The sequence below is a fragment of the Hemiscyllium ocellatum genome, chromosome 39, assembly GCF_020745735.1.
Source record: "Hemiscyllium ocellatum isolate sHemOce1 chromosome 39, sHemOce1.pat.X.cur, whole genome shotgun sequence".
NCBI classification, from domain to species: domain Eukaryota; kingdom Metazoa; phylum Chordata; class Chondrichthyes; order Orectolobiformes; family Hemiscylliidae; genus Hemiscyllium; species Hemiscyllium ocellatum.
The window spans coordinates 16,988,402-17,015,478 of record NC_083439.1 but is presented as its reverse complement, the minus strand read 5'-3'; the positions used below and the strand labels follow the sequence as shown (position 1 = coordinate 17,015,478).

Here is a 27,077-nt window from a genome sequence, read left to right as displayed (position 1 = left end):
TAATCATGGTACTAAGTTAGACACCTAACTTGTCACCAACAAAGCTCTGAATCCAGAACTGCCTTTTGAACTTTGTTTACAAGATGAAGTTCAGCAACACTGCAAATCAATTTTTTTTTTCATCGTCTCTCAGCAACAAGTACTTTGTATCAAGTACGTAAAAGACCAGAGGCAAAGCAAAGGTTCTTGTATAATGTCTTAATAAAAACTCAAAAACCACCTCTTTGTACGTCATAGCAGTTTACATTTCAATGTAGTGCTCGTGGCTTTCTCAGGCTGTTCAAAAGCCAAATACCAAATGTTCAATTAAAAACTGACATTTACTGTGATGAAGCGAGCATGTCTCTAACCTTGGCATATATTTACTAGTCTTCCGCCATGAAAATCCTGTTACTGCACGAGGATGTGCCAGATACACAAAGGAAAAGTGTACAGCTGAAGAAGCATTCTTTTCCCCAAATGTTTCTGCACCTATTACAGCAGACTTCCAGCCAGTGGTAAGATACCATACTTTCAGAAGGGAGTCATCCTGCAGAGAACAACAACAACAACAACAACAACAACAACAACAACAACAACAACAACAAAAGCTTATGGTGATAGAAATAGTAAACGTTTATAAAAACTAAGTACTTCAAATGAAGTTCAATGTTTCACAAATGCAGCTTGTAATCTTATCGTTGCAATTATATTTTGAAACATTAAATTTCACTTCTACTTCTTAAATGCACTGCTTATGTTAACACACAAAATGAATGTTATTGCTTGTTTAGGAAAAAAGTCTTTCACAAAATCTTACTTTTCCTGCTGTTGCAAAGTATTCTCCATCAGGAGACCATTTCATGAGATATATTGGAATAGCAGTCCTAAATGGACAAAATGGGATATGTTAATGCATGATCCAACAGTTCAAGTTTTGTTTTAAATTGATTGAACTGTTTTGTTATTGGTTATAGAAGTTATTTTTAATCCAAAAGTTAACTACATTAACATGAATTGCAATCACTTATTTTCTGGATACTTATTAATTAAAATAAACAATGGTTCTTAAAAAAGGTAATAAAGAGGCAAAACTCAGTCAGAAGTTACAGCAAAAATGAGAGCATAATCTCTATGCTTGATGTTGAGTCAAAATAAATAGGAGTGCTTCATGTGGTCCACACAAGCTTGAAAGCTGTTGCTGGCCTGTGATGGGTTTCCCTTTTGGTCCTGTCAGGTCACTACTGGTGAAGCAAGCAGGCGAATACTGGTGAAGCAAGCAGGCCAATGTGGATGCCCTTAAAGTGGACAAGCCATTTGTTAATGAGCTCCAATTCTGGGCTGACTTTATCACCCTCTATGATCTCTGCATTTCTCCAATTGTACTGTGTTCCACCTGTACTGTGGGAGAGCCAATCCATTGACAAATTACTTATTTACAATTAACCAAAATGTCTTTGACTTGGCATACCACAAGATGTCTGGCATTTTATAACCTTTGTAAAGTAAAAGCCTTCAGTAAAGAATTCAGAAACATAATACACTGGAACTCAAAGAAGCCAATTTAGATAGAGAAAATGTCATTAGTCGAACAAACAACCGAATATGACAGACATAGTCATCCTTCATACCAAAGTACCATCCTAAAGCTTCTTGAAATGATTCACATTTCTCCAATGTCCTGGATGGACAAACAATTTTGTATGGATCATAATAAAAGAAGAATTAAACTCCATGGAAATTATTTTGAGTTGGATTCTTACTTGCATTGCCAGATACATTTCCAATCATTTAAATCTGGGTGTAATCTAAATTCCTCAGCATGACTACTTTCTTCTTCTTCTAAAGTGTCAGCAGGAGGTGGTGACCACAACTGCAGACAATCTGTAGCTGTCAATAACTGGTTACCTGAAAGAAATTACAATAAATGTAAACTAAATTAAGTATTAGAGTCCTGGTTTGGGATTTATTTGGAGTAAAGATTATATACACAGAAATGGAGGCTCAGAATCAAGTAAAGTCTACTCTGGCAATCAAAATTGGATGCCTAATGTAGTCACAAATGCAACACTCAAGACAGTAATCGAACATGGATAGTAAAAATCAGTTGTTAGTCTAGGCTTCTGCCTAACAGGTAGGATAGCACAATACAGAAAAGCATCAGATAAAGAGAAAGCATTGGCATAGTAGCATTGTTGCTGGACTTGAAATCCAAATGTCCAGGTCATGCTCTGAAGGCTCTAATCCCACCATAGCAGATGATGGAATTTGAAGTTAGAAATCTGGAATTAAAAGGTTGAATGAAGGCCACAAAACTATTGTCAAATGTGTAAAAGCCCTTTTGAGTTATTAATGCACTTTAGGGAAAGAAATTTGCCACATTTACTTGGTCTAGTGTATATGTGAGTCAGGCTTACAGCAATGTGGTTTGACTCTCAACTGCCATCTGAAATGGCCTAGTAAGCCACTTAGTTGTATTCAATTGCTAAAAATTCAAAAAGGTGGACCATCTGGCATAAACCTTGGCATCAGAAACAACAATGGCAAATTCAGCCTCATTGACTCTACAAAATCCTCCTTTCTAACGTGCGAGGGCTAGTGCCAAAATTGGAAGAATTCCCAGACAAATCTAGCATGGTCATACTCAGAATCAAACTTTATAGACAGACAATGTTCCAGACATCACCATCAATGAGTCCAGCAGAATAGAGCAAGTACAGGATGCAGCATAGTGGCATACACATTCAGAGGGAATTGCCCTGGGACCATTCTTTATTCATTCATGGAATGTAGGCACTGCTGGCTACCATTTATTGCCCATTCGTAATTGCTCAAAGGACACTTAATTGTCAATCTAGATTCATACATAAACAAAAGCAGGAAAGGAGGTAGCTTTCCTTCCATAAAAGGCATTTGTGATGTAAATAGGCTTTAATGCCAATTAACAGCATTTACATGTTCACCATTAGACTAGATTTTAATTCAAGATTTTATTGAATTTAAAGTTCATTGTCTGCCAAAGTGGGATTCAAACTCATGTCCCCAAATGTTAGCAATGGGTTGACTCATCCATGGAGCATCATGGCATTAGTTCAAACCTGGCAAGAAAAATTTCTGCTATTACCACTTAGTGCTGCCCTCCTCCCTACTGCTAAGGGATGAGTACTCCTCCAAATTGAGTACCACTTGGACAAAACACTGATGGTGGCAAGGAAACACTACAACTGACTAAGCTGGTCCAGTCCTAAAGCTGCTACACTGTGTGCAGGCCAGCAAATTGGAAAATAGATTTCAAACATAGTAACTCAACTCCAGTTTCTCAAGACTAGGAATCCATGAGGTATGGTGGGTTATCAGTAGCAGCAGAATTGCAGTCAAACACAAGATAAAATCTCATGGCATGGCATGCTCCACTTACTATTATTATCAAGTCAGGCTATCAACACTAGTTTTAAAGAACAGTATGAAAGGCTTGCCAGAATTGGCACTAGGCATTCCTAATAATGAAGTTTCAACCTGATGAAGCCACAACGCAGGATTACATGTGTGTTAAACAGCATTAACAGTAAGTAATCAAGAGGCAAGTAATTCCACAAGCAACGAATCAGGTCACTCATCGCAATCTTGGTTCAAACATGTATAAAAGAGATGAATCCCAGAAGGGAAGGGAGAGTGACTGCCCTCAACAGTAACACCACATCTGATTAAGCACAGCGTCAAGGAGCCTAGCAGCATTTGTGTTGGGGGAATACAATCCATTGGTTGGAGGCATGTCTGGTACAAAAGGTAGATGTTTGCAGTTATTGTCCTGAGCCCAACCATCTTCAACTGCTTTATCAATGACATTACCTCAATAATAAGGTCAGAAGTGGGGATGTTCATTGATGATTGCAGAATGCTCAGCATTATTTACTACTATTCCATTATTGAAGTAGTCCAAGTCTAATCGCAGCAAGACCCAGTCAATATCCAGATTTGAGCTATTAAGTAGCAAGTAACATTCATGGCACACAATGCTTGACAGTGCCCATTTCAAACAAGAGTGATGTTAATATTCAATGGCATTACCATCACTGAATCCCACACTAACAAGAGACAGGGGGTTACAATTGACAAGAAATTGAACTGAACTACCCATGTAAACACTATGACTAGAAGGGCAGGTCAAAGGCTTGAAATCCTACAGCAAGTAACTCTCTTCCAGACTTCCACAGCCTGTCCAACATCAAATCAGGAGTGTAACATGATACTTCCCATTTATCTAGATGAGGGCAGCTCCAACAAAATTAAAGAAACTTGACACTATCCAAGACATAGCAAACTGCTCAATTGAAACCATACCCATAAACATTCACTCTCTCCATCATTGACACACTGTGGTAGCAGCAGGTACCATCTTCAAGATGCATTGCAAAGATTCAACTCCTTAAACAGCACCTTCCAAACCTGAAATCACCACCACCTAAAGGACACAAGCAGGAGATACATGAGAACTGCAAGTTGTCTTCAAGACACAAACCATTCCAACTTGAAAACACATCACTGCTCCTTCATTGTTACTGGGTCAACATCCTGAAACTCCCTCCCTAACCTATACCAAATGGAATGCAGCAGCTCAAGAAGGTAGCTTTACCATCACATGCTCAAAGACAAAATTAAAAATCACACAACACCCGGTTATAGTCCAACAGATTTATTTGGAAGCACTAGCTTTTGGAGCACTTATCAACCACCTGATGAAGGTGCAGCGCTCTGAAAGCTAGTGCTTCCAAATAAACTTGTTGGACTACAAATCTGGTGCTGTGAGACTTTTAACTTCGTACTTCGCAGTCCGACATCAGCACCTCCAAAGCATTCTCAAGGACAATTAGAATTGGATAACAAATGCTGTCTTGCCATCTCTGAATAAATTATAAAATCAAAACCCTACCTGTGCTCTGTGTTAATACATTACACCGTTCAAACTTACTAAAACTCAACTGTGCTCTTGCATAATCTTTAGGGGTTCCTGTGATTTCGCTCTGGTAGCTTTTAGGGAATGCTTTCTAGATATAGAATCATAAAAAGAAGTTTACTGCATTAAAAAAAAGCCACTTCTCCCATTATGTTTGGACCAGCTGAAAATGAGCCATCCCATTGTCCAGTATTTGGTGCATAGCCCTTCAGTCTACGACACTCAATGTGCATATTCAGACAACTTTTAAATGGGTGCTTTTGCCGCTTCAACTATTTACACAGTGAGTTCTAGACATCTACCACTCTCCGCATGAAAACATATTTCTTCATCTCTCCTCTCATCCTTCGACCCATCACTTTAAATTTAAGGATTCTAACCACTGCTAAACTAAGTAGGTCCCTCACAATTTTGTACAACTCACATCAAAACTTCCCTTAGCTCTTCCAAGGCAAACTTTAGCCTATATAGTCTTTCTTCATAGCTGCAGTTTCACTCTCGTCAACATACTCATAAAACTCATCTGCACCCCCTCTAGTGCAATTACCTTGGGGGCAGCATGGTGATTCAGTGGTTAGCAATGCTGCCTCATAGTGCCAAGGACCTGGGTTCAATTTCAGCCTCAGGCGACTATCTGTGTGGAGTTTGCACATTCTCCCAGTGTCTGCGTGAGTTGCCTCTAGACGCTCTGGTTTCCTCCCATAGTCCAAAGATATCCAGGTTAAGTGGACTGGCCATGCTAAATTGCCCTTCAAAGGTGTGGGATTAAGTATATTAGCCATGGAAAATGCAGGGTTACAGAGGTGAAGGTAAGTCGGGTGCTCTTTGGAGAATTGGTGTGGGCTTGTTAGATCGAACGGTCCATTTCCACACTGTAGGGATTCTATGTGATATGTATGGTTTCTGTAATGAGGTGACCAGACTGTATTCAGGTTGTAGCCTAATTAACAATTTATACAGATTCAGCAACATTTCCCTGGTTTCATTCTATATCTCAGCTCATCAAAGGATTCCATCTGCCTTTTTAACCACCTTTTAGAACTGCATTATATCTTTAGAGATCTACAGACATTCTATCCAAGGTCCCTCACTTCCACTTCCCTCACTCGATTGATTCCACATTCATTTGCTTTGTTTGACATTCCCAAATGCATCACAGAACACTGCTATGCTGAATTCCATTTATCACTATTCTGCCCACCTGACTAGTCCATTGATATCTTGCTACAGTGTAGCAAGACTATCCTCTTCATATTAACTACATGGCCAACTCTTGTGTGTCATCTGCAATTTTTTTGACCATGTTCCCTATACATCTAAACTATTAGTGTTTATTGAGCCCTTGAGAACACCAATGAAACAGTCAACAAGTACTCTTGGCTACCTGAACTTGTATATTCAACTTGCTTCCTTTTACTTAAATCAATGGGCTTTCTTTTTTTTTAAAATGTTTACCAACTGAGAGCTCGTCAAAAGTCTTGCTAAAGTCCATTTATATAAGTAACTGGAAAGTACAACTTCTATTAAACAAATAGTATTCTAGAACTGCAGAAATTTTAAGAAATTTGAAAAGGAAATTGTTAAAATTACAACTGCTAAACTGCAGAACTTCAAATCTAATGTACAATCTATCACAAAAATATCAATTTCCACTCCAATGCAGTTTGTCTCTGCTGTGTGTGCTTAATGACCTCTCTAACATTTCCCTTAAAGCACTAAGAGAGTATCCTTGAGAAGTTTTGCACCCTTTAACTCTAAATCAAAGAAGTTTAAAAAAATCATTTTTAAGCCACAAAAGTTTGATTCATACTTTTTTTTCAAATAAACGTAAATCTAGAGGAACAGCATATTTCAGTATGAATTTCTACATAGATAAGACTTCATTTTGAAACTACAACAAAGATATTTAAAAATACACTAAGTAGTGCTTTGAAGACATCAGATCACCATACAAATTCAGTTACCTTGTGGATCCCAAGCCAAGTTGTATGCCATAGACTGAAGAAAGAACTGCCCCACCTTTTGCCATTGATAACTTAGGACCTGTAGTTTTTGAGGTTAGTTAAAACAAAAATGAAAACAACTTTATTTCTGCAAAGAAAAAAAAAGCTTAACAACCAACAGCTTGAACAAAGTAAATTCAACTTGAATTTCACTGTATTAAATGGTTATCATCTGTACCTTTTGAAAAATTAAGGAAATTAGAATTTCACAGGTCATGCTTTTTGAAATTCTAAATGCATTGACAGTAAAACATATTACAAATTTCAAGTAAATCAATATTGACTGGAACTCAACTTTAAAGAGTTAAACATATTTGGATATACTACTTTGTTGCACGAAGCAACATAGTTATGTTTTAATTAACAGTTAACAATCCTTGACAGAAGCACTAATATAGCCTTGATAATTACATACTTATTTGTAGCAAGTTGAAAAAGCGCTTAGTTGAAGTCTAGACCTCACTTTGTTAGCTTCACTAATGCCCTTCTAGTGTTAAGCAACGCAATGACTCCATAAAATGATAATTACTCTATTTTACTGCTAAGACTAGATGTCTTGCTCTTTGATTGGGAACAATGTTGTTATTATCAATCAGTACACAAATTGATTTTAAAAGAAAGGGTACAGTATTGAACTCTCAATTCAACGACAAGGTTATCTTAACCTTCTGTCAATCAGAAAGAGGAAACTCTGGTAGTCAGACATTAATAGTGCACCGCAAGTGACTCTCTTCTGGCACTTTGATATTTGAAAGGAGATGCTGGGATCACTGTGCATGTACTTCATAATGGCTAATACTGTGTCAAGTTACATTCATTTTCATACAGTATGTTGAATGCATTTCAGTTGGAGCAGTTTCCAAAAAAATCTTATCAAAGATTAATTTCAGGACATCTGCTCAGTCAGGTAAAATACATTTGATCTGCAACTGATCAGCAACTAATAAGTTACAGCAGTATAGATACATTGCTGTAATCCTAACCCAACACTTGCTTCATCAAGGAAATACCACTGATAGCGACTGCTATGTTATGCAAAAAGACAACACAATCATACTAGCTTCAACTGAAAGTAGCACTGTACAAGAACCTGGCACAACTACAAATTGGAGATAACAGCTTAGATCATCTCTCATTTTTGAGGAAGACTATAATGTGGAAATAACAGCTGAAGGCACTCTTACTGAATTCTGTTCCGTTGGTTTTGAAGTAATGATTGACTTGTCTCAGCGTAACTCTCAAATATTCTACTTAAGGAAGTCAGTTAGTGAACTGCGATGCTGCGTTAATGCGCAGTTGGAACAAGTCCACCATTAACACACTTATTACAGGTCTAAAACCTCTTATGACCAGGACAATTTGTTCAAATTCATCATTTTTATTCAACTTCTGCCTCAGAATTCTGCACACCAGTTATATTATGGTGACCCAGCCTCTCCACTTCAGTGTATTTGTCACATAATTATATATAATTAACTCAAAAGATCCAAAACACAGTGCACATTTGAATATTAATCAGTGCCCTGGTACTGGAAACCTTACTGACTCTTCCCTTCTCTGATACTATATCAGCTTGTTGGCTGATAGTTACTTGATTTGGAGAAAAGGTGGAATATTTCACTGAAATTTTTATATGTTTCATTTCAATCCCTCTTTAAAACTAAAGCAGGTTCGGCACAACTACAGATTTTGATTTAAGTGAAGAATTTTGTATGAACAGTATGCACTGAGTCCCTTAAAGGTTTCTCTTTAAATCGTTAGCATGAGGAAGAGGTTTGAGAGGTCTTGGCTTACTTCTTACCATGAAGTTCCTTTCTAGATTTGTTCTTTTTTTAAAGCCGCAAAGTCTACTCTTGTCTTTGGATATTAACAAAATGCAAAAGGATAAAAGGGTCTTCCAATGATTTTGAAAAACATTGTTTTCCAGCGTTTTAAAACTGATCTAGATTAAACCTTAAAACAAAATGGCAGAATTTCCCTTTCCAAGATGAGAAGCAAATCTACAAGGCTATGGGCTGTGAGGTGGAAGGGGGATTTTGGGGTGGAGCGGAATTATCACATGGTGGTCTTCTCTCTATATTAAATTAATTTGCAACCAAAGCCACATTTTAGGAGGTATGCACTAGATATCCTAGGAGTCATCATGACTCATACGGATTAGTATTCTCATATGTGCCTACCTCTTTCTGAGATCATTAGCCTTTACATAGATGGTTCCTGGGAAACAGAGTAGCTCCTCTAAAGCTAGTCCTTGACACCTACACGATCAGCACAGACAGACAACTGTACTCATGTTTCCATCAGGATTATAGTGGAACAGACCACAGAACTCATGAAGGTGAGATTTTGGTAAGTGCATTGCTCCCATAGTAATTTGTAGCATAGCTAATACATACAGCATTGGAGGGTGCGCGCATTCTAGATGCAGATGAAATGGAGGGACTTGGCATGCCCGGAGCATTCGAGGAAGCCGTTTTCGGGGTTCCAGTGTGTTGTTCCTCCTCCCTACAGGTTCCTGGTTGCTGCTAACACTGTCTGTCTGAGAGTAAGAAGCAGCTGGAATCAAGTCGAAGTACCTTGTCCCCATTTGCTTTGCTGGTGATGCTGAGCAACCAAGGCTAAAGCAATGGAGTGTAGTTTCAAGAACATTCTTGGCAGCCCCTAAGTATTCTGCTGGACCTGGGTCCCCAAGGTAGCAACTCCCTCTTCCATGGAGGCAGTTGAACAATTATGTACGACAGCCAGCATAGTAGTGAGAAGATGGAAGTTTTCCTCCATCTTTTGTTTCAGCCTGCAATGGCTCTGGTACAGTTGGCTGATGTTCCTGTACTAACTGAAGTAAAAGCCTCTATACTGGTGGAGGATGCAGATTAATGTGTTGCCAGTGGATACTTTGAGGGTGCACGGGCTTCCTCTTCAAAAGGTAGCAATATTGTTGAGGGATTCATACTGTTGCCTCTTCTCTCTGGAGGATTCCTGACTGCCATTAGTGCCTAAGCATGCTGCCTGGGTTTAGTGGGGTGGACTCCTTTACTGTCACCCAGAAAGAGGACGAATGTTAGCTCCAACAATCTGTCGCCAAGAAGCAGGGAGCTAGCTTATTTTCTCTCTGAGCCAACTGGTTGGAGTTTAGAGATGACCTCCATAGTGGGAGGGGTAGTTTCTAGATTGCAATGTCCAGGTGGATTTTATTGCACCAGAACCTTGGAGGCCAGAAGATCCCATCAATAGTGAACACCTCCAGCTTACTCAGAATATGATTTGCTAAATAATATCCTCAATATATTCCTTCCATAACTAATGAGGAAAGAAGCACCAGATTGTGTGAGTGCATGTACCCTGTGCTATGACAAAAATGAGACCACGAAATTTACTTACCACAAACTTCAAATGGAAAAGTCCTGGCCTAAATCTGGAAGATCTCATTTTCTGGATTTAAAGTTTGTGTATCACCCTTAAATGAACATTAACAAAGGGTTACACTGCATATTTTTTCTTTAAAAGGATGGGATACTTACAAGTTTTCTTTTGTAATGGCTTACAGGTAATGGCTCAAAGATGCAAACAGTGTTCCCATAAGAAGCAGCAATCTAAAAATGACACAATGAAAGCTATTTATTCAATGATCTCAAGTTCCTGGAGTCATATGTACATAATAGAGGTCACCCTAATTTCCAGCACTACAATTTCACTTCAGTGTGCATAATGCTACGAAATATCATTGTGGTTTAACTTGTGATTTCGTTGCACATTCCTTATATCTATTTGAAATTAAACTTTCAATGATTCACTGCACTAAACAGTAATTATTTCATTAGAAAAAAAAACAGCCAGCTGCATATTGTGGTTTCTATGATCGTGTCTTTGTATAACTGATCAGGAGACAAGAAACAGCTGCTGGAAGGTTTTTCCTGAAGAAAGTACAAGACCACATACATATAAATGTAGACACTTGTGATCCAGTCAAGTTAAATGCATTTGGTAATACCAATTCATGAAAACATCACTCAACACAGAAGATCCATGCTGTTGTCAGCAGAATTATGACATTTTATGGTAAACTGAACAGCTCACAATGCCTCTTATAAGGAATACTTTATACCCGCTATTCACACAGACAAGGTTCAGCCACATTCATCAACATTCTGAAAGCCTGTCAGCAAACGGATGAATTAAAATTTTTTTGAGGGAAAAGATGAGTCTAAGGAGACAATTATGGGAGCTCCAAATTCAATATTTGAGTATAGTAGATGGCTGGAGAGTACAGCACACAACTACACGTGATCAATTAGTCATCTTGGTTTACCTGAGGCTGGGATTCTGCATTCTACATAACACTAGACAAATACTTTGGAGGTTCAAATTTAACTGTTCAAACAGAACCAAGTTTAACAGTTGCTTATTCAGGTAAACTGTGGTTTTATCTGGTTAAATGTCACCAGTACCGATTAAGGCACGTGGCTGTTCCGCATCCCTGCTTCTGCACACCCATAGTTAACCGTTTTGGACTTAAAAGAAGGTGCCCCTAGAGTTCAACTGGAACTTTTAGAAAGTGCTAAAATATTACACAATTCTCATAAATCGCACAATCCTAAAATGTACATTAATCTTTTAAAAAATCAACTGAATTATGGACTGATAAAATTCGGCTAGAACAGTTCTGTATACAAGGCAAAGCAGCATATTGGAACCCAAAAATAGGGTACAAGCCTCCATTGAATACATCACTGGGACTAATCCAATAAAATTATCATACTCTGCCTTGCTGAAGGGAGCACTCCACACAGCCCACTTGGATATTGCCATGTTTAGCACCAGGGATGATCTGAACACATTCAAAATCACTTCCAAGAATCACTATGTCGCATCCTGATGCGTATGCCTAGAAAAGCAGAAATCAGAAGGAAAGTGAATAAATAAAATGAATTTAAATGGAAAACAGAATTGCCCTGAATGATAACTGAAATCAATGACAACATCCAAGTCACATTTAGTGTTAGTTCGCTCTCTCCCTTAAAATTTCTTCCAATTTCTCCCGGGCTAGCATTTTTTGACTTTCAGTCTCTCTCTCTCTCTCTCTCTCTCTCTCTCATGCTTTTCTCTATACTTTCTAAGCTTTTACACAATTTACCTTTCTAGTTTTTCTTTTTGTGAAAACATGTGGCTAGCAAATTACTTTTCTCTTTATGTAAGCTAACCCTTTGTCTGCTTAGCCTTCACTATTTTTCCCACTGCTTGTTGCATATTCAGTTTTCTGGAAATAATCTGCAAACCAGGCAACATTTGTGGGATAAAAACAAAGTTACTTTTTCAGGTCAATAATAATTTTTTTCCACAGTTGCTGTTGGATATGCTGAATATTTCCAACATTTTTTTGTTTTTATTTCAGATATCTAGATTCCACAATACACCGTATGCTGTATTGTTATTCTTTTATATTAAGTTTTCGGATGCACATAGTACATTTTTAAAGATCCTTGAAGCAGCAGAAACAACAAAGATTATTTTAGTAAGGCTGAAGTCATTGACAATTCACCCAAGGGCATCAGTAAAGAATCCCTTTGATAGTTGAAGAGAGATGCTCAGAATTACCATGGCACTCGTGCCTAGAAAAGGTCAACATTACTGTGGGGTAAGAGTAACTCCCCAGTTAAAGAATTATTTTAAGCACATATTCGTTTCAAAAAGAAATGCAATCTTGGATCAGTAAAGGCCTGTTACTAGATTTGCCCATTATAAAGTTGCCAGCTCTTGGCAAAACATCCACTCTTGCCATCATTAATTTACATTTCAATTTCACACAATAATTATTACTGGCATATAAATGACAATGTTATACACACACCAATAATTCAGTACAGCATCTCAAGACACACACAAACACCACTTCTCATTCAGGTTTCTTGTTATGTCAATTTTGAAGAATAATGCAATAGGCAGAATGCTGCAGGGATTTCTGGCAATGGTTCATGATATCTAGTTGATACAGTTTACAAATTTCTTCAGATGAAAAAAATAAATTTCTTTACTTTGAGGTCAGTAAGCTGTAAACCATACCCAAAAGGCTGCTTATTCCCTTAAGTAGCAATGTATAACATTAATCCTATGTCAGATTATAGAATACCAGTTATTCAGAAATGATGTTCGCATTATAAGGAGTTGGAAAATGCCAATATAAAACATGCATTTAGAACATAGGCCTGCATTTAATACATCTGAACTTCAATTCAAAGAAAATTGGGTACAAGCACACATCATATTCTAAACAACACATTGAGGACACATTGCATACAAAACAATAGACAAAAATACTGGTACGGTTTACAGAGTCAAGAACACAGCAGCTTTTGAAACCAAATTTACTTCCTAAACTAATACAGCTATAAACAATCGTACAGTCAGCCTCAAGAGTTACATTGAATAAAATATAAAAACAATGCAATTAAAATCAACATGTTAAGTTGTACTATCCATCAATTCAATACCTTGCACAGAGGATGTGAAATGTTTTTGAAATAATTGTGCATATTAGATAACCAGCAGCAGAAGGGGTGATCACAAAGTTTACATTTAATGCAAATAACATATTTATTGCTAGGCATTAAATAGTCTTGGGTGTTTAATCAAAGTAAAAAGCAGAAGTGATTTTTGCAATTTACAAAAGCACACAAAATTTAAGAGGGATCAATGATCATTAGCAGTATATCATTCCAAAATGGCTGAGTGAAATACTTAAATTGTTTGATTATAGTTGAATGGCTGCAACCCAGGTACTTACCTCATTTTGTGAACTGCATTTAGCTTGTGTTATAGTCTGTGGGGAGCAAGGTACCCCAGTTAAGGAAGAATAGCAGTCTTAAGTTATACATTATTTACAAACAGATTTCAATTCAATTATTTTGCATTGATACCAGATTTGTTTTGGCTTTACTAACAAATGATATTGACACAGCATTTTAAAAAGTCCTTTCAGAAGATATGGGCATCATTGGAAGTGTCATATCAGGAGGCAGATAAAAGACAGCCACATTGCTGTGAATCTGGACAGGTGGCTAGACCAGGTAAGGATGGAAGATATCATTTCCTTAAAAGGACATTAATGAACTAGATACATGTTTATGACAATCTATGATAGCTTTCACGATTATCAATTACTAATGATAGGATTTCAATTTTATTTAAATTCCAACAGCTGCCATGTGGGATTCAAAACACGCTCCCAGAGAATTGGCAAGGGTTTATTACAAGTCCAGTGGCAGTACAACTAATCCACTATCTCCCCCTCAATCCATGAGCTAAACATTGCAACAAGCATAAATGAGTATAAGTATCACTTCAATACATCATCCCAGACGCAGGACAGAATCTCAATAGAAGCATAAAACAAAAAGTGGTGAATTGCCATCTGTTATACATCCCGTCCAATTTTACTTTCCATTATGTCAGTTCGCTATTGCCTGCCACTGCCAGACTTGAAAGTTTCACTTGTCAACCTCTTTAGCAAGCATAGTTTTCAACTCAAGGATCAATTCTAACAACATGACATTGCATGATGTGACTGCAATTTGCCTTTCAATAGGGAGGTTAATGTGCAAAGTTCTAGTCTACATTTTTAAAATTTGGTGAAGGTACAGAAAGAGCCACAACGGTGATACTAGAGTTGAGAACATCTATGTATTATGAAAAGCTGAACAGACTGGAGTACTTTTCTGTGGAAAACAAAAGGTTGAGGGTTGACCTGATTATGGCTCTTATGATAAGGAAGGGGCATGCGAGAGTAGGCACAGTGAAATATTTTGGCTTACAAGGTGTACAAAGCTAGAAGCTTTGAATATAACAGTCAGTAACAAATTCAACTGGAAACTGATAAAAGAAAACTTTTTACCTAAAAATTGGTAAGAAAACGGAACATATTACTGCACAGAATAAGTGAGGCAAAATAGCATATGAAAATAAAAGTGAAAAGACTATGTTGATAAGAAGTTGGAGAATGATCATATAGACCATTATATACTAGTATATACTTGTTGGACCAAGTGTTTTTTTTGTGTCATAAATCAATTCTTCCACCCCTATTTGTAAGACCATTTATCTGACAACCAATCTTGGATGAGCCACTATTTCCTATAACTAAACATTGAGATGACTCAAACCATCATCTACTGAATAGCCTGGACAGAGTAGATATTGGGAAATTGTTTCCACTGGTAAGAGAGACTAGTATCAGAGGGCATAGCCTTAGAGAAAAGGGAAGATATTTTAGAATGGCGCTATGGAGAAACTTCTTCATCAGAGAGTGGCGAATCTATGGAATTCATTACCACAGAAGGCTGTGGAGGCCAGGATATTGACTACATTTAAGACTGAGATAGATAGGTTCTTGAGTATCAAGAAGATCAAGGGTTACGGGGAGAAAGCGAGAGAATGGGGGTGAGAAACTTATCAACCAGGATAGGGGGTGGAGCAGACTCGATGGGCTGAATGGCCTAATTTCTGTTCCTTCGGTCTTATGGTCTAGAGAATTAGAACAGGTCTGTAGCATAGACATAAGCCATTTACGCCAAGCTGGTTTACACCAGGATTTATGTTCCAACTGAGCCTTCTCCCAGGAATTCTTATGTAATTCCACAAGTATATCCTTTTACTTCTTTCTCCTTGCCAATGCTTGCCTGCTGCTTGTCTGCACAAAGTCACAGAAAGGTAATTTGTAGTAACCAAGAATAGATCCCCATAGGACTTCCAATGCAGTGATGTGAGAAGCAATGTGTGGAGATCCATAGCTAAAACTGGACAGATGAGTGGGATGAAATAAGCAGAAATGGAAGGAGTTGGCCAAGAGACGGTCACTACCGGCTAACAAAGAAGTGTGCAGAAATTTAAGCTGGGTGATAATAGAGAAAAAGGCAGCAGTAGCTATTTCTGTTCTTGAGTTTAATCCTAGGGAAATGGATACTTCAGATTGGGAAGAACATAAGCAGCTTGAAAAGAGGGTATTTGAAAAATTCTCAATTTAATTTGGTCTTAGTACTGTTAAAAATACAGTATTGGGAGGATCCAAGCTGGAGGCAACCTGTTAGGCTCATGTTTATTGGGTTCTGCATGGCAACTCCAATTCAAACAGAAGTAGAACCCATCCAAAGCACTTTACTGTGAGCTAGAAGGAACTAGAACCCCAAAAATGTTGCCTTACTTTTGTCCTTGCAGCTGGAGAATGCCAAAAAAAGGAGGAAGCTCACCTGGGGCCGGGGCCATGGCCCAGCCCGCTGGGCTTGCTTACTCACCAGATCCTGATTAGGAGCTGGCCAAATCTCGTGAGGTCCTGAAAAAGCAGATCCAGGGGGGAAAAAAATCAAAGAGAAGCTGGCTCCTGTATCTGCTATGCTGCAAGAGTTGGGAAAAAGCTCCAGCACCAGGCTGCAGGGGTAGAGGCAGAGAAAGACTCCTCCAAGAGCCAGATTGAAGCCCTGGAAACACAAGTCCGTTGTCTGTTGGATCTGGTAGACGATCTCAAAAATGGGGCAGAAGAAAGAAACTACACATTGTTGGCATACTGGACGGGACAGAAGATGTGTGGCCGATGGAGTCCTTCAAGAAGTGGTTCCTGGAATTCCTTGGTTTAGAGGTTGAGAAGGGAAGGATAACAATTGAAAGAGCCCACCGGATTGTGGCATGAAAGCCAGGTGGATCAGCGCCCACGCCCTGTCCTGGTAATATTCTATCATGATAAAGACAAGCAGAAGGTCATGGAAGCCCTAAAGCCCAGGGGAAGGTTTATAGGGCATTGGTATGCAGTTTTTTCAAGACATTTTGGCGGCAGTGGTTTGGAAAAGGAAGTCCGATGATAGCGTCAAGAGGAGATTGGAAAATTGAGAGAGCTTGGGATCCAGAATTCTCTGAGATACCCAGTGGTGCTTCGGCTCAATCATAACTGATCCATACATTTGTTTGATTTGCTGGAGAAAGCGAAGAACTTTGTGGACACATTGACTTAAGTTGAACGGCCAAATAGGGTAGAGGACAGAGCTGTTCGGGTTTGCTTCTCTTTAAAAGGACTTGGTGGAGTCTCCTTTCTGGTAATAAGTTGCTTGAAATGATGTCCAGGATGGATAGAGTATTTATCTTTGATCTCTACATTACGTTAAGGGGTGGGTGACATATTTATTTTTAGTTTACTTGTCTGTAGTACTAACCTTGCTCTTGGTGTTTTTGTTCCTCTACCGGGATAGTTGGTGTATGTGGTGCAACCCTAGCTGTTAGGAGTTGAGGGGGGGGGGGGGTTGGAGGAGTGGTTAGTAGGATTGTGGGATGTATAGGTACCCCCTTTGAAAGGTGTGGGGGGGTTAAATTCCTTCAATCAGTGCCTTTGGCGATTTTTTGATTTTCTGTTTTTGCTGTGTATAGTTTTTGTCAGTTTTGTAGATTTGTTGGCTATAGTTATTTTAGTCTGTGCAGTTTTGGGTTTTGTGCATTCTTTTGCATTAAAGCTCAGCGATATGTAGTTCGGGTTCTTCCTCTCTGGAGTCTAAATGGTGCGAGAGAAGGTTATGCCTAATGACGTGTTAAAGTGGTGCACCTGGAATATTAAGTTGAGTCATTCACCTGTCAAGAGGAAGAAGGTACTTTCCAGCCTTAAAAGGGAGAGGGTGAATGTTGCCTTATGACAAGAAACACACTTGGATGGTGCAAAGCATTTGAAGCTGCAACAGAATGGGTATGACGGGGTATATTTTTCATCTTTCAATAGGAATAGTAGAGGGGTGACTACTTTAGTTATAAAGAATCTCTCATTTAAGTTGTTACAGTGCATTAAAGACACACACGGGAGGTTTGTAATCCTTCAAGCTTTGATACATGGGGAAGAATATGGGATATTAAATGTTTACTGCCCCCTGGCCCACACTCTTATATTCTTGACAGAAACACTTTCTAGACTGGTTAACCTTGCATCTCAACATATTATCGTAGGAGGGAATCTCCGTTGTCTCATAGACCCTACGATAGACAGATTGTCCATAGACCCACCGATATCCGCTCTGCGATCTAAACAATTAAGGGATCTGTGTGCTGAACTGGGGTTGGTGAATGTTTGGAGGCACCTTCACTGTACTGGCAGGGACTTCACGTACTTTTTGAACCCACATAAATGCCATATCAGGATTGATCTTTTTCTGACCTCTGCAGCACATCTGGGCTTGGTGGAGTCATGTACAATCATGTCCTAGTGTATTTAATGGTTAAGAGTAAGGATACTCTGGTAGGCTAGAGGCACTGGTGACTGGACCCCTTCATCCTCAAGGATAGCAAGTTTATTGAATTCTTTCAGGGCTTTTTTAGATATTAATTCAGGCTCGGCCAGTGGTCCACCCATTCTTTGGGGAACAGCTGAAGCCTATGCTAGGAGATTGGTTATTTCCTATTCAGCCAGTAAGAAGCGACAGACGGGTGAGCAGCAACGTTTGCTCAAGACATGTCTGAAAGTAGCTGAAAAGGCAAACTTTGTCAGATCCTCACTGGTTAAACTGCAGAGGATCACAGTGCTTCGATCTATGCTGAACTCCATGCTCACACGGACAGCCAAGAGGGAGCTTACATTTGCAAGTCAAAGACTGTTTGAGTGGGGGGATTCAAGATAGCGGTGATCCAGTTGGTCTGCTTTGCTGAGCTCTGCACAAGAACCCAGACAAAGTGGGGTACTCACCCTCCTTTTACTGCTTAATTTGTTGGAAATAACCAATTCTCGACCTTTACAACTATTTAGTACCAGTTTGGAACAGTTAAGAAAATAACTGAGGAGATTTCACTTGGAGCGCTATGAGTGGGGTTCTTCTTCCCGGAGAGTGGGGGGAGGTCAACGACTGTTTCAGACGATCATGGCTAGCCATTCGTTTAAATGGTGTACCAGGAATATTAAGGGGATTCATTCTCCAATTAAGAGAAAAAAAAGATACTGTTAAGCCTTAGAAAAGAGAAGTTCAATGTAGCCTTGTTACAAGAAATACACTTAACTAATAAGGAGCATTTGAAGTTGCAACAGGGAGGATTCGGCCAGGTGTTTTTCTCATCCATTAATTCGAAAAGTGGAGGGGTTTCTATTCTCATCCGGAAGAATCTCCTGTTTCAAATGCTAGGGCAAATTAAGGATGAGTGCGGGTGATGCATAATCCTTAAATTTTTAATACATGTAGAGGAATATTGGATTCTGAATGTATATTCCCCCCTGGCACATCCCCTTAAATTCTTAACGGATGTGCTTTCTAGATTGATGGCCCTTGGGGTGTGTCATACAATTATAGGGGGAGACTTTAATCATATTATTGACCCTGAGGTGGACAGGAAACCTTGGGGTCTTGCGGGTATGTCTCTGCAATCCTGGCAGTTAGTAGATCTGAATAGGGAGTTGGGGTTGGTGGACGTGTGGAGATGTCTTCACCCCAAAGGTAGGGATTTTACCTTTTTTTCTAATCCACATAAGTGTTATACTGGAATTGACATGTTTTTTGTCCTCTGTGCTGTCTTGCAGAATAGGGAACATAGCTGTTTCTGACCATGCGGCAGCGTACATGGAGGTCAAGGCTGGTGGTAGCGGGACGGACTCCCGGCATTGGCGTATGGACCCTTTCCTCCTGAAAAATAGCAAGTTTATACAGTATTTTTTGCGGGAGTTCAAACTCTCTTGGGATATTAATTTAGGCACGGCCAATAACCTATCGGTGCTGTGGGAGGCTGCCAAGGCCTATGCACAGGGTTTGATTATTTCTTACTTTGCGACCTGGAAGCAACAGAGGAGAGAACAGCAGCGTTTGCTCAAGGCTCGCCTGAAGGCAGCAGAGTTAGCATACTTTGACAGACCGACTCTCATTAAATTGCAGCGGATTACAGCCCTTATGGCTACTTTAAATGCTGCACTCACCCAAATGGCAAAGAGGGAAATCTCTTTTGTGAAACAGATTATTTACAAATGGTGATAAACTGGGTAGATATCTAGTGCACTTGGCCAGAAAGAAGAATGCCTCCCAATCTATTACAGCCATCAGAGAGAGTGCTGGTACTCTTGCAATGCTAAAAAGATTAATACAGCATTTTGAAAGTTTTATTTTGAGCCGTACATGTCGGAGGGCTGTGAGGACAGAATGATGAAGATGGAATCCTTTTTTAAGACCTTGAACCTACTGGTGTAACCTCAGAGCAGTAGTCCTTTCCGAATGCCCCTCCCCCGACAATTCAAAAGTACAGGAGACGGTGAAGCTGCTCCAGAGTGGTAAACACCTGGACCAGACGGATTTCAAAGTGAGTTTCATCAGGAGTTTATAGATAAATTGGCTGGGCCACTCTTGGATGTGTACAATTACTCATTCAGTCAAGGCTGCCTCCCATCTTCTTTGAGAGAAGCAAAGATTTCTCTTATCCCTAAGAAAGGAAAAGCCCCAGAGGATTGTACTTGTACAGGCCCAAATCCATACCATATGGGTTTTAAAATCTGTTGAAAATGCTGGCATTAAGGCTGAAGACGGTATTGCCTTTTATTGTAAAGGAGGAACAGACAGGTTTTATTAAGGGTCATAGGTCTACCAACAATAGACAATAGGTGCAGGAGTAGGCCATTCTGCCCTTCAAGCCTGCAGCACCATTCAATATGATCATGGCTGATCATCCTCAATCAGTATCCTGTTCCTGCCTTATCTCCATAACTCTTGATTCCACTATCCTTGAGAGCTCTATCCAACTCTTTCTTAAACGAATCTAAAGACTGGGCCTCCACTGCCTTCTGGGGCAGAGTATTCCACACACCCACCACTTGGGTGGCACGGTGGCACAGTGGTTCGCACTGCTGCCTCACAGCGCCTGAGACCCGGGTTCAATTCCCGACTCAGTCGACTGACTGTGTGGAGTTTGCACGTTCTCCCCGTGCCTGCGTGGGTTTCCTCCGGGTGCTCCGGTTTCCTCCCACAGTCCAAAGATATGCGGGTCAGGTGAATTGGCCATGCTAAATTGCCCATAGTGTTAGGTAAGGGGTAAATGTAGGGGTATGGGTGGGTTGCGCTTCGGGGGCTGAAGGGCCTGTTTCCACACTGTAAGTAATCTAATCTAATCTCTGGGTGAAGAACATTCTCCTCATCTCTGTTCTAAATGGCCTACCCCTTATTTTTAAGCTGTGTCCTCTGGTTCGGGACTCACCCATCAGCGGAAACATGTTTCCTGCCTCCAGAGTGTCCAATTCTTTAATAATCTTGCACGTCTCAATCAGATCCCCTCTCAGTCTTCTAAAGTCAAGGGTATACAAGCCCAGTCGCTCCAATCTTTCAACATAAGATAGTCCCACCATTCCAGGAATTGATCTCGTGAACCTACGCTGCACTCCCTCAATAGCCAGAATGTCTTTCCACAAATTTGGAGACCAGAACTGCACACAATAATCCAGGTGCGGTCTCACCAGGGCCCTGTATAGCTGCAGAAGAACCCCTTTGCTTCTATACTCAATCCCTCTTGTTATGAAAGCCAAAATGCTATTAGCTTTCTTCACTACCTGCTGTATCTGCATGCTTGCCTTCATTGACTGGTGTACAAGAACACCCAGATCTCTTTGTAATGCCCCTTTACCTAACTTGATTCCATTTTAGGTAGTAATCTGCCTTCCTGTTCTTGCCACCAAAGTGGATAACCATACGTGTATCCACATTAAACTGCATCTGCCATGCATCTGTCCACTCACCTAACTTGTCCAGGTCACCCTGTAATCTCCTAACATCCTCCTCACATTTCACCCAGCCACCCAGCTTTGTATCATCAGCAAATTTGCTAATGTTACTATTAGTACCATCTTCTACATCATTAATATATATTGTAAAAAGCTGCAATCCCAGTAGTGATCCCTGCAGTACCCCACTGGTCACCGCCTGCTATTCCGAAAGGGAGCTGTTTATCACTACTCTTTGTTTCCTATCAGCCAACCAATTTTCAATCCAAGTCAGTACGTTGCCCCCAATACCATATGCCCTAATTTTGCTCACTAACCTCCTATGTGGGACTTTATCAAAGGCTTCCTGAAAGTCCAGGTATACTACATCCACTGGATCTCCCTTGTCCATCTTCAGAGTTACATCTTCAAAAAATTCCAGAAGATTAATAAAGCATGATTTCCCTTTCATAAATCCATGCTGACTTTGACCTATCCTGTTACTGCTATCCAGATGTGTCATAATTTCATCCTTTATAAATTGACTCCAGCATCTTTCCCACCACTGAGGTCAGACTAACTGGTCTATAATTTCCTGCTTTCTCTCTCGCTCCTTTCTTAAAAAGTGGTACATCATTAGCCACCCTCCAATCCACAGGAACTGATCCTGAATCTATCGAACTCTGGAAAATAATCACCAATGCATCCATGATTTCTAGAGCAACAGTATTAGAAGAGTACTAAATATGGTCCAAATATGCCAGCAAAGATCAATCTTGGGTTTGGAAGTCTCCCTGGATGCAGAGAAAGCATTTGATCAGGTGGAGTGGCTGTACCCCTTTTATGTCATGGAATGATTTGGTCTTGGAGAGGTTTTTGCTAAATGTGTGGCAGTGTTGTATAATGAGCCGAAAGCAGCGGTTCTCACTAATGATATAAGGTCAGTTTTACTGTCGGCAGAGGCTGCCGTTAAGGGTGCCGTCTCTTGCCACTAGTATTTACACTGATGATCGAGCCGCTAGCAGAAATCATCTGGGTGAACCCACAATATAACTGCCCCAGAGGTAGGGTCAGGCAGGCATAAAATCACCCTCTAGGTGGATGATGTCCTTTTTTTAAAAGTGATCCAATGACATCTGTGCCTCGCTTAATACGAGTGATTAGTCTATTTGGTGTGTTTTCAGGGTATAAAATTAATTCCATGACATCAGAGGCCATGCCTGTGGGGTGCCTTACTAGTATATCCAAGTTTGGGGATGGAACCAGTTTCCTTCCGGTGGTCACAGGGAGGCTTTCTGTATTTCGGCATTTTTTATTGCCCCAGTTCTCGATATCTTGGGTGGACAGAATAGCCCTGGTTAAAGTGAATGTTCTTCCTTGCTTATTATATTTCACGTGGATGCTCCCTTTGATGCTGTTAAGGCAAGTACTGTGTAGGCTTTATAGTTGGCTTGAATCTTCTATTTGGCATCATAGGTGGCCTCCTATTAAGTTGGATAAATTGCAGCTTCCGCAGGTGGTGGGGGAAGAGGGTTCTAGATTTTCCGGACTTCAAGAAACACCAATTGAGTTCTTTACTATTCTGTGGCTGAATGGACCTGTTAGGATCCACAATCAGGACATCGAAGCCTCCCAGACAAAATACCCTCTCATTAATTTGTTGTTTATGGATAAGATGAGAATTGTTATGGATCACTGCAAAAACCCGATTGACCTAAACACAGCTAAAGCATGGAGAATGATGCAGTAGGGCGAGTGCAATTTACAAAAAACTTCTCCTTTCACTCCCACAGTGGGAATGTCGGGACTCCAGCCGGCATCGATGGCTTTAAATTCTGCGAGTCCAGAGGAATCTCCTGTTTGGGAGATCTATTTGACGGGGAGGTCAGATGTCCTTCGAGCAGCTGAGTCAGAAATTTGAGCTGGGTGGGGAATCCAAGATGGCGGCAACCCAGCAAATTTGAGTCAACAGTGCTCTTCCCAAGACTTGGGCAAAGTGGGTCACCCACCCCCACCACACTCACCAAATCATTTAAAATAGCTGTTTAATTTAATTAGTTGTTTAGTATTGAATTTAAACAATTTAATCTTCAGCAAAAAATGACTAAAGGAAAGGGAGCCCACAGCTCTCAACAAGCAGGAACCCCTTCCCCACCCTCTCCAGCTGCAGCAGAGGCGTCCGCAGCCGCCCCAAGGCGAGCCTTGTGGAAATCATCTCCAAACTGGATGCGAAGATCAACGCTTTTATTGAAGAATCCCAAAGTTGATGGGACTCACTCTCAGCCGTGCTGCAAAAGCACGACCGAGGCATTAAGGAAATCGAGCGCCGAGGGGCGGAACTAAAGGCCGTGACCTCCGAAATTACAGTACAATCGGCCGTGGATCAGGTCCGGATTCTCAAACAGCGAATCTGGACCTTAGAAAACCACACTGACGACCTCGATTCTCGAGGTCGTCGAAAAAATATTCGTTTGCTGGGCCTTCCCAAACGGGAAGAAGAAGGCCAGCTTACAGCGTTCCTTGAACAGTGGCTTCCACAGCTATTAAATCTGGAGGCTGGATCAGGCCAGGTAAGGGTAGAATGGGCCTACTGGGTTGCAATATGTGGGCCCGGCTCGAACCAGCGCCCCCGCCCGGTCCTGTCCTGGCTGCAGAGCTATAAGGAGAGGCAGATACTCTTAAAAGCCTCTAGAAATCTTGGAAAAGATCCCCAAGCCCCAATCTATAAAGATTCCAAGATCATGTTATTCCAGGACTTTTCCCCAGCTCTAGTCCAAAAGAGAAAGGCATTCGAAGAAGTGTTTAAGGGGCCTAAATAGTCAGTACTCCTTACACTACCCAGCGATGCTACGCTTTAACCATGAAGGATCCGTGTATAACTTCGGATCGCCGGGAAAGGCTAAGGAATCTTTGGACTCTCTTAGATAAATTGTAAGAGATAATTGATGTTGGTTTGCCTTTCCCCCATTCCGGTTTATATCCCCCCTTTTCTTTTTTTACCTTACTGTTTAATATTATCTTGGGGGGTGGGGAGAGGGATTTATTTATTTGTTCTCTAATTAACAATTTTCTCCCCCCCCTTTGGTTTTTTTTAATTATTCTATATTAGGCCAGGGTGTCTAGTTAATGTTGGTGGGGGGAGGTGGTTACCTTATTCTATTTTGCCTCTGTCTCCAGGAGCGGGGTTGTTTTCCCTTGTTATTTTGTATTACTATATTTAATTATTACTAGTTGAGGTTGTAATTTTATAGTTATATATGTTTATACATGGTATTAACATTACCAAATATATCCAGGTGTTGGTGTGGGGGTGGGGTAGGGAGCTCACTGTTAACTCTAGCTCTGTAGTATATTTGAATTTTCCTCATCCTATTGAGGAGCGCCTGGGTCAAGGGTGGGGCACTGGTTGGGAGAGGATACGATGGACCTTTGAAAAGGAAGTGATACCCCCTGGGAACAAGGGGGAAAATCTCCATTTAAATACATTTTATATTTTTTTTTATTTAGAAATAGTTTTTTATTATACTGTTGTGAGTGTATTAGGGAGCCTTTATTTTTGTGAATTTTATATGCGCCATGCTCAGGATGTTCTGGATAGGGTTTCCCCTCTCGAGGGGTCTCGGATTTGCCCGGATGATTATGGTTGATCAGTCGGTTAAGTAGTGCACCTGGAATGTCAAGGGGAGTAATTCCCCAGTCAAAAGGAAGAAAATATTATCAAATCTCAAGGAAAGGGTTGATATAGCTCTCCTAAAGGAGACACACCTGTTGGATAAAGAACACTTGAAATTACGACAGGGTGGATTTGATCAGGCCTTTTTTCCTTCTTTTAGCTCAAAAAGCAGGGGAGTTGCTATTCTTATTTGGAAGAATTTCCCTCTCAAAATCCTAAAACAGATCAAAGACTAATCTGGACGATATATTCTGATTAAAGCCCTTATAAATGGAGAGGAATATGGTTTTTGTATTGCACCCCGGCACATCCCCCAAGATACTATTAAACAGTAAGGTAAAAAAAGAAAAGGGGGGGATATAAACCGGAATGGGGGAAAGGCAAACCAACATCAATTATCTCTTACAATTTATCTAAGAGAGTCCAAAGATTCCTTAACCTTTTTAAATTTGTATTGCACCCCGGCACATCCTTTTAAATTTATAACAGAAGCCTTCTCAAAATTGATGGCTCTGGGTGCCTGTCATACAATTATAGGGGGAGATTTTAATTGTATTATGGATCCAGAAATAGATAGGCTTCCCAATAGTACTGCAGGAGTATCTCCCAGATCTAAATAATTGGTGGATTTGAAAAAAGAATTAGGATTAGTAGATGTATGGAGATGTCTTATCCACAGGGCAGAGATTTTTCTTTTCATTCCAATCCACATAAAATGTCATACCAGAATTGATGTTTTTTGCCCCATCGATTTTTTAAAATTCCATATCATCCTGTAAAATAGGTAGTATAGCAAATTCTGATCACGCTGCTGTATATATGGAAATCAAGGTGAGGAACAATGGGACATCCCCTCGGCATTGACGTATGGACCCTTCCTGATGAAAGATAGTAAATTTGTAAAGTACTTGTCTCAAGAATTTTAAACTTTTTTAGAAATTAAATTTAGGTACGGCTAGGAACCCATCAATGATGTGGGAGACTATCAAAGCTTACGCACGAGGTTCGATCATCTCATATTCAGAGACCCAGAAAAAATTACAGGGAGAACAACAGCGTCTGCTCGAAGCTCGCTTAAAAGCAGCTGAAACAGCATACCCTGATAGACCTTCTATTATCAAATTGCAAAGGATTACGGCCCTTAAGACAGCTCTAAACACCACGCTTACCCAAATGGCTAAGAGGGAAATATTATTTGCAAAACAAAGGTTATATGAATTTGGCGACAAGCCGGGTAGATACTTATCCCCTCAAACTATCACGTCTATCTAGGAAAGTACGGATATTTTGACTCATGATCATGAAAGGATTAACGCAATCTTTAGAAGACTTTATTCTGATTTATATAAATCGGAGGATGGTGAAGACAGGACTAGGAGGATGCAATCATTTTTTAAAAATTTGACCTTTCCGGACCTAACTCCAGAACAGGTATCGGTCTTAAATGCTCCCCTAACAGTTCAAGAAATACTTGACGCAATCAGGCAACTTCAGAGCGGTAATGCACCTGGCCCAGATGGCTTTCAAGCTGAATTCTATAAAGAATTTACAGGAATATTGGCTGGTCCACTTATGGACATGTATAACTACGCATACAGTCAGGGCTGTCCCCGCCTTCATTGAAAGAGGCAAATATCTCTCTTATCCTTAAAAAAGGAAAGGATCCAGAAGATTGCGCGTCATACAGACCAATATCCTTGCTAAATGTAGATTTTAAAATCCTTTCTAAAACATTAGCATTGAGACTAGAAAAGGTATTGCCACATATCATAAAGGAGGATCAGACTGGGTTTA

General features: G+C 40.1%; 1 protein-coding gene across 10 annotated transcripts in view; it reads right to left on the bottom strand.

Moving 5' to 3' along the window:
• Window positions 1–27,077, bottom strand: part of dmxl2 (Dmx-like 2) — a 139,447-nt gene that overhangs the window by 98,176 nt on the left and 14,194 nt on the right. For 9 of the 10 annotated variants that reach the window (XM_060853085.1, XM_060853086.1, XM_060853087.1 and 6 more), the window contains exons 2-7: window positions 11,693–11,818; window positions 10,455–10,526; window positions 6,898–6,976; window positions 1,743–1,887; window positions 800–866; window positions 351–529 (exon numbers count right to left, since the gene is read on the bottom strand). In XM_060853085.1, coding sequence (XP_060709068.1) covers window positions 351–529; window positions 800–866; window positions 1,743–1,887; window positions 6,898–6,976; window positions 10,455–10,526; window positions 11,693–11,818 — 668 coding nt within the window. Of the gene's footprint in view, window positions 1–350; window positions 530–799; window positions 867–1,742; window positions 1,888–4,320; window positions 4,345–6,897; window positions 6,977–10,454; window positions 10,527–11,692; window positions 11,819–27,077 lie in introns of those variants that run through there. The other variant, XM_060853090.1, reaches the window with a different exon arrangement.